At 47.8% G+C, this 8,736-nt stretch overlaps 1 protein-coding gene across 1 annotated transcript in view; it reads right to left on the bottom strand.

The window, feature by feature from the left end:
- The window catches only part of CSMD2 (CUB and Sushi multiple domains 2), a 734,077-nt gene that overhangs the window by 103,005 nt on the left and 622,336 nt on the right, over positions 1-8,736 (bottom strand). The window contains exons 44-45 of the mRNA XM_045298912.1: positions 8,010-8,187; positions 6,610-6,755 (exon numbers count right to left, since the gene is read on the bottom strand). Coding sequence (XP_045154847.1) covers positions 6,610-6,755; positions 8,010-8,187 — 324 coding nt within the window. The remainder of the gene's footprint in view (positions 1-6,609; positions 6,756-8,009; positions 8,188-8,736) is intronic.

Below are 8,736 nucleotides of genomic sequence, written 5' to 3'. Positions count from 1 at the left end.
GGCTTGTTTGTCTTTGGGGAAGTCCACGGTACTTTCAGTATTTTTTGCCAGAACTACTATTCAAACACATTGATTACAATAAGTGGGAGGTTGGCAAAAAAAGCTAACAGAGAGCCCATGACCTCAGGAAGGTAGAGGACAAGAGATGGAAGGGCTTTCAGGAGTTCAGGAATTCTCTTTCTGTACCTAATAGTTTTCTATGTCTCAGTCCACGCGGACAATAGAAAATAGCCAGCCCCTGCATTTGAATTTATCTATTTCCTCTTCGTATATATTTTCAGTCCAGAAAGACACAGAATCCCTTCGGTTCAACTCTAAGTTCCCAAGAAAAACACCTGAGGACCCCTGCGGGAGTTAGGTAGGACCTGTGGTCTGAGCGACTGGGGTTGGGGACAGGGGGAGGGGTGTCAGGAGGCACAGAGAGCTGCCCTGTCCCCATGGGAGGGAAGGCAGGGAAGGTGATCAGTATGAACTATTCAGGCACCCCAAAAGGTTTTGGCTGCCATTAATCATATTGTATTAAGGTCTTTTGATATGTATTCTCAAGGTGTCCAAGATCAAGTGCCAGTTTGCATCCCAGTAGGATTATAAATTTAAAAACTTGACATGCTATATGACAGCATGTCTCAACATAAAATAACTCAGCTTTCCCCTTCAATGCTGTTTGTGTTTTCCGCCCTCCTCTTTCCTTCGCTCGTCATTTCGGTTTGTGTCCACTCACTGATGAAGCGTTGTCCGTCCTTCTCTTTGTAAACGGTCTGGTGCCTACCTGCTTCCGCTCTGGCGAAGAAACTATAGCTAGATTTTTATTTAAACGCATCTAAATATCGTGTTTGCTAGTTTGAATAGAGAATGGGACTTCATGAGATGTGGATTCACCATGAGAGTGAGATGATTTTATTTTATGGCTTTATCTCATCTATGCTTTCTGTATCTGTGCTCTTTATTTTTTCCTACCTCATATATATGCATGCACATGTGAATTTGGTCTTACTTGCTATTTCTCCTCTCATGATTTAAAAGTATTGCATCTCTTTTTGATTCATGAAGGGCTCTCATGTACTCTGCACCTTTAGCTCTCTCATTACTAAAGTAAAAAATGGAATAACAGCTATTAGCTCCATGCTCTAGAAATATGAGAACTTCCCCATTTCTTATCCTTCTTTCAGCTACTTTGCTGTTTTCAAGTATACGATTATTAGTTTACTATTTTAGGAATTAATGTGGGATTTACATTCTATGCTGAATCTATATTTTCAATTACTATGTAGGCAAATCCATGCTTAGCTAGTGTGATGGTTAGGTTTTGTGTCAACTTCAAACATCTGGGAAGGTAACCTGCCAATCAGGTCGTAGTCTAAGAGCATCTCCTTGGGTGTGAGACCCATTCGTGCGAGACCCGGAGAGCAATCTGTTTGGCCCTTCGCCTTCTTACGTTCATGTCTGGAGCTGGTGGGCCATGTGGCCCACCAACCCCGGGAGCTGTCAGTGTCAGCACCCTGCCGTATTCCTGTCTATCCTGGAGCCAAGCAGCCCTGCACCCAGCAGCGTGTGGTCTCCCAGCTTCCTGCTTTGAGTAGAACCTGACCCACAACTTGAGTTGGACTGGGCTGGGCCACTTTCTTGATATGAAAGATATGTCTCTTTGTGATATGCACATGAGGGTCACTGGTTCTGTTTTTCTATAAAACTTAGCCGAATACAGCTGGTGTCAAGACTCACCAATCTTCTCTGTTGTACCGCTTCTCTATTTGACTTGACGGTGGATCTCCCATTGAGTGGAATACTTCCTCGAGAAACGATTCAAACTACGACAGTGGCTGTTCTAAATGTGAAGCCCTTAAACACGTGTGAATGGCTGTTTCTTGCCTCCACATGTGAAGTCATCAGCCTCTTCACCCCTGAAACATCTAGGGAAATGCTTCACTTACTTCTGGAATTTAGTGCCCCAAATAATTAGTCTGAGCATGGATTGATTTTGGACTCTTGTAGGTAACCTTCTATGCTTGACTTCTAGTAGATTTCTCCTCCACTTCATCCTTTTAAAGAGCCCCGGTAGAACAGTGTTTAAAGTGCTTGGCTGCTGACCAAAAGGTTACCAGTTTGAACCCAAGAGTTTCTCTGTGGGAGGAAGACGGGGCAGTCTGTTTCCTGAAGGAATATGGAACCTTGTGAGGGCAGGCACGTTCTGCCTGATAGGCGCATTAGAAGTCAAACTAGACTTAACTGCAGTGAAGTATCTATATATCTATATCTATATCATCTATATCTATATCATCTGTATCTGTATCTATATATATCTATCTCTATATCTATATCTATACATATCCTTATGATTTAAAGTCATGTTCAGACTGTTTCGATTTCCCCTGGACTAGGGTCAGCAAGCTCTTTCATGCTGTGTTGTTTGTTTTCAGTTTCCATCAAGCCAGCTCCGACTCATAAAACCTTATGAAGATCATACATGAAACATGGCCCGGCCCGGCACCAGTCCATGATTACTGGTAGGCCCGGGCTCATTGACGTGGCTACGGTGTGAATCCATCCCTTTGAGGGCCTCCCGTGTTTTGACTGACCTTTGCCAAACATGATGCCTTTATTAGAAATTGGTCTTTTCAGCTAGAGCATCCAAAGTAAGCTAGCGTTGAAGGAGAATCTAAGGAGCATTCCCATCATGCCCCTAAGAATGTTCCACGTTCTTTCTTCTGGCAGGCCCTGGGTCGTCAGTCCTGGTACCCCACCGCCACTCACACACATCGATTCGTCTTCTGCCTGCCTTTTTCGTTGTCCGGTTTCCACATTCAGATGAGGCAACTACAAAGCTCATGGCTTTTTCTTTATACACATAGCTTATGGTACATACTCTGGTTTTAGAGAACGTTTATGATTTCTGTTCCAGTCACTTAGTTCTCCTTTCCTAAGTGCTTTATTGACTCCTTGGTCCTGTATCATTTTCAACCATTTTCTCTGTTGTCATTTGCCAGTCTCTCCGGTTTGGCTTCTTCCCATTGAGCTTGTCAGCTGGGTCCTCCACATCCCTGACCTGGCTTTCGGCAGGGCTGCTGCCGATTCACATGCCGATTTCTACCTTTACATGGCATTTCTTTCCCACCCTTTTTTCCCTGACCTAGCTCCCCTTGTAAATACAACATTTAATTGGAAAGGATCACAAATGTAGAGAAAAGCTGGGAGCGGAGCGGGAAGACCTTTGTCTTTCAAGGACTCATTTTGGAGTAAATGGTCAAGGTGTTGCCTCCTAACCCTGGGGCGTTTTATCACGTGCTCCCCTCAAATCAGCCCATTCTCCCGCGCGAAACACCACGTGACCCTGAAATCAGAAAACGAATACTGACACTGGCGGGCTTCAAATGTTCATGACAAAAAAAAATGGAATGAAAAGATAATGGGATTTCCCCACGAACTTTTGGAACCCCTTCATTCAGTACTGCCTGGGAATGGTCACATTTCGTTAAGTTGCATCACCTGTCACCACAAAGTCCTCCCTAGGATGCGGCTCAGAGTCACATGTTACACTTCGTTGTCATGTCTCCCTCAGCTCCTCTAGTCTGGGCAGGTCCTCAGGCGTCTTCCCTTGACCGTCAGACCTCTCATCCTTTTGAAGGTTACAGGCCAGCTATTTCTTTCTTTCTTCCTTTTTATCATCTTATTGGGGGTTCCTATAGCTCTTATCACAACCCATACATACATCAGGCCACAGAGGTTGAAGGGGACCTCCCTACAATCAAGAGGAGCCTGGAGCAGATCAGGTCCTTTGGGCCTGGGGTTCTTGAGCTGAGAACGTTTTAGACACAAGAGACAAAGATAGAGGTGCTATTTAAGCTGCGTGAAGCGGGGCCACATCTGACCTCCTCTGGCTTCCCGATGGCTGTAAGGCAGGTGCCAGACATGCTTCCACCTTCCATCTTCCTTTGCTGATTCTAACATCAATTATTCCTCCCACAACACTCTTCTTTTTGTTGAGTTTGATAATTCGTTGCAGTGACCACTCAGAACTCACAGCGACAAGACTCACAACGATAGGGGTTTATTAAGAAAGTTGACAGGCTACCACCAGTCAGGCTCAGCAAGCAGAAGGATGCAGTCACTGGCAGTGCGTCTCCCCAGCCAGCTGCCAAGTCTCTCTCGTCACCAGCCTCTCCCTCCATGGACCAAGAAGCTGGCCCACCGCTCTGCCTCACAGCATTGGTGCTGCTCCTGTGCTCCGTCTCCTGGCCTCTTTGCCTCTGCCCTGGGCCTGGCTCCTTTGCTTTGTCCCATGGTCTTCTGAAGACGGCCTCTGGTGCCTTTGGCGAAAGCTTCAGACGGAGGTCTCAAACAGGCTCCACGGTGGTCCTTCTTCCACTGGCCGGGGCATTCTCTGTGCGCCTGCTTTGGAGGTGGCTCTTGTTCACAGAGCAACGGCTTTGAGGTAGGTGTGCTCTTTGTCGTTCAGCAGACCATACCCCAAGGAAACACAAGGAGGTGGCCTGGCTCATCCCCTTTACTATGGCGGAGATGAAATCCCACCTTCATCCCGGTCCTGACCATAGCAGAGAACTTCCTCCAAATGGGATTATAGCCAAAGGCACAGAGGCCGGACTTTATAATAAGTCACATAGGGGATTTTGACTAGAAGGGCCATCCTAGCTGGCAACAGCTCAGGTGGAGAAAGAGACAGAAAGCGAAAAGCGAAACTTCTACAGTAGGTGCATGGACCAGGAGCTTGAACACTGAAGACGGCGAGAAGCAGTGGCAACCGCCGCACATACCAGCAGCAGAATCCGAACAGTGGGAAGCAGGCGACCAGTGCAAGGTGGTTGCTGCCGTGGATGCGCTCGCCCACAGTCAGAGACAGCTAGCTGAGTGCCTTCGGGCAGGAAGCTCCTTGGCAGAGTGAGGTATCTCTGGGTACTTCTTGGAGGCACTAAAGAGCTGTAACCTTGCCTGAGCATGGCAGAGGCCAAGAGAAGTCCCGTGGCTAGCAGAGCAAAGAAGGACGACCCGCCTGTGGGCATGGACGAGAAGATGCTGAGGGCTCTCCTGGTTGGAAGCTGTCCGGATCGAAGAAGTATCTCCTGATTGTAGCATGTTCCTTCTCCTTTCTCCACAAGGGGCTCAGTTATATCCCGGGGGAGTTTGGAATTAAAAACTGAGCATACTGGGCTCTACGGGAAAAGATGCTTTGCAGGAACTGGGGTCTGGCCATTCTTCCAGCCTTGTGGCCAGTTTTGTACGGGTGGACTCTGATCTTGAATGGGAGGCCTCTGATTCAAGAACAGTAAGTTTGGCTTAGCAGACCTACTTTGTCATCTACCCAAGGCATAGCCTCTACTATAGTTTTTCAACAGGAATAAAGTTGTTGTGTTGTTTCTCATCCGTCTGATTCCTAGGTCTAGCTTTCAATTGGTTCTGAGCTAGGAAAGGAAAAATAAAACTGTTTACGGGGACCCTCAGACCCCAACATCCAGCCTCATGGCCTGCACACTCATTGTCATGTCTGTTGTTGTTGTTGTTGTTGTTAGGCGCTATTGAGTCAGTTCCTACCCACAGTCATGTATACACACCTCTAAGGAAACAGAAGCGCAGTCATGAGGGCGGAGACGTGGCCACACATGACAGTGGAGTAACCGCACCTGGGCTTCTAAAGGCACCTGCAGGGTGAGAGCCACACCGAGTCAACACTGTTGTCGTTCGTTGCTGCTGAGCTGGCTCCCCTTGTGGAGACTTTATGAATAGCAGAGCAAAACACTGGCCAGCTCTGTGCTGCCCTCAAGATCCCTGACATGCACGAACTCTTTGCGGTGCCAATCCAGCTCGTGGAGGGTTCCCCTTGTTCTTGTTGATCCCCTACTTCACCCATGTGGGTGACCTTCTTTCGTGATTGGTCTTTCCTGATGATAGACCCAAAGTAATCAAGAGAAAGTCTTGCCACCCCTTCTTAATATGAACATTCCAGTTGTGTATGTCATCCAAGAGGCTTACACCCTGGGCACAGCACGCAGAGAACTGTCTATGAATGTTGTGATTGCGTGTCCACCATAACAAACACGAGGAAACGCTATCCAGACCTATAACCCCAGATTCTTAGCAAACAGGCTGTTGATCAGGCCAAACCTAACTTGAACAACTGTGCTCTGCCTCCTACTCGAAATTTCCAAGCCCTCTCTTGTACACAAGAAGCTAGTCTTCCTTGTAAGGTCAGTAGTTAGGTCCAGAGTCCCTTGGAGTGGGGGCGCCCTAGAAGGTGCTAAGAGTCAAGCTGGGCAAAGGTAATTATTAGCAACTCCACCAGCGAACTGATTTGAACAAGCAGGATGACTATCCTCACCCTGGTGCCTCTGAGCTTGGACTTGGCATCACGTATTCATCTGGCGTGGCTTTCTTCCCGGGTCATACAGAAGCAGAAAAACTTAGCCTTATGGAGCCGTGTGCTGGGAGCTTTCACATACACTCAGGCATTTCATTCTCATGCGTCTGAGGAGACTGAATCCCACAGAGGTGTGACAGCTCATTCAAAGTCACATCCTAATGAATGATAGGGCCATCCGGCTAGCCCAGGCCTGACTTGAGAGCCTGGCCCTGCCCACCAAACCAAGCTTCCATACTGACCAGAGAAGGCTATGGCGAAGATGCCCCCCATGGCTGCGGCGTGGTGGAACTTGAGCAGGACCTGGTTGGATGAGCTGTATACTGTTTTCTTGGCCAGGCTCCGGGTGAAGACTCCAAGCGGTGGAGCTGTCTGCTCTGGCCCGTCCCTGTGCGTGGGAAAGAAGATCCTGCTCAGTTACAAGTCCTCCTGGATGTCTCTTCCCCCAGTGACGCCGTCCACCTGGTTTAGGTGGCTGTGACCCTTCCGGCACAGCCAACACTGCCTTCCCAGAGTCCTAACACCACCCTCTAATCTCTCCCCATCCTCTCTGTTAGAGCTGACAGAATACGTGAAGCTTGCACCCATTCTCCGTTCGCCTGATTCTTCACCTACCCAGCCTGGTCTTAATGTCATTCAGCACTGGGAGTCTAGGGAAGGACGTCCCGCGATCTCCTGCTCATTCCTAAAGTGGCAGTACCATCCCCCCAAAGGAATTTCAAAATTTTATTTTTGTCCAAAGATCCAGTGGCTTGGGAAAAACTGTGTAGGAAAATGCACTTATCAATTAATAATGTATTATATTCCCCTTTTAAAATGAACTCAATCTTTTTTGGTAACTCGGAGCTGAGCTGTCCAATTTAGTAGCCATAGTCACCGGGAGCTATTTACATTTAAATTAGTTAAAATTCAGTAACATTTAAAATAAGCTTCTGTCACTCCAGTCCCATTCAAGTGTTTGAAAGCCGCCTGTGGCTGGTGGCCACCACACTGGACAGCACAGGGAGGAAACCTTTTCACCATTGTAGAAAGTACTGTTGGGCAGCGCTGACATAGAGCTTTGCATCCCATGAGATGACCAGTGGGTCATTACCAAGCTCTACCCGAAATGGGTAGCTAAGCCAGGTTAAACATAGAGTTTTAGTTTAAAACCAAACCCACTGATGTCGAGTTGATGCTGACTCAGAGCAATTCTTTAGGACACAGCAGAACTGCCCATTTGATCTCCCAAGGGTGTAAATCTTCAAGGGAGCAGACAGCCTCATCCTTCTTCCAAGGAGTGGCTGGTAGACTTGACCTTGAGGTTAGCAGCCCAATGGATATCCCACTATGTCAGCAGAGTTCCTGAATTTTCATTGAGACTCTGGAAATGCCAAGGTTGGTCTTCATATCTGGCCCTCCTCCCGTCACAGGCTGCTAGCACTTTCGGTGAGCTCCAACAGGACCCAGACCCCTGGCCACTATGATCTCATTTTAAGGAGTGACGCGGATCATCCACCAGATCTTTTAGACAACCAAGAGGTGGACAGTCATTTTAGAACCATTGAGCTCTTAGTTTATTGAACAAATTGATGGATAATTCCGTTCAGAACCCAACTAATGCTCCTTTCAGATTGGCTCTTGACCTGGCACCCAGTCCTACCAGATGGTGATGAAGTCCCCGGAAGGCTCTGTCTGCAGAAGGCTGAGGTTGAGGTGGATGCCATGACCGATGGACACGGTGATCAGCCAGACACAGTCCTGGGAGCTGGTGTATGGACTGGGGAACCCCGGGGAGTACACAGTGCCATTGGAAGAGGTGATGTCCCCGCCACAGGGGACTGCCAGAGAAGGAACAGAAAAACACAGATGAATGCTGGAGGTCACCCAAGGATTCAGCCGACTTCTCAATGAAGTCCCCTAGCCCAGCACAAGGCATGCAGCTCACAGGGGTGGGGGGAGATAAGGGAATGGAGAGCAGGTTGAGGATGGCTGCGTCTGGCTCTGTCCACCAGTCCCAACGTCCCATCTGGCTTGTTGGTGTTCAATGCAGTCATCTCTATGGGTCTGCCTCAACCCCCAACCCCTCCCCCGCCTCTTTCCTTCTAATGGAAGAGACCTGCAATAACCAGGGGACACTGGTGCCATCTCCCTCTTTCCTAAGAAGGCAGTGCGGATTAAGGCAGGGCAAGAGCTGCAGTACTTTGAGAACTAAGCAATTATGAAACTATCGCTTCCACTACTCCTTTCTTTTTAAAATATGCTTTCTAAAAGTTAATCATTTTATTGGGGCGCTCTTACACATCTTATAGCAAGCTATCATTCAATTGTATTAAGCACACTGTATTTATGTTGCCATCCGCATTTCCAAAACATTTTCTTTCTACTTG

The sequence above is a fragment of the Echinops telfairi genome, unplaced genomic scaffold (assembly GCF_000313985.2).
Source record: "Echinops telfairi isolate 266 unplaced genomic scaffold, ASM31398v2 ScPeMD7_7457;HRSCAF=8495, whole genome shotgun sequence".
NCBI lineage: Eukaryota > Metazoa > Chordata > Mammalia > Afrosoricida > Tenrecidae > Echinops > Echinops telfairi.
Note: the sequence above shows the minus strand (reverse complement) of the source record. Positions and strands in the feature narration are given on the sequence as shown.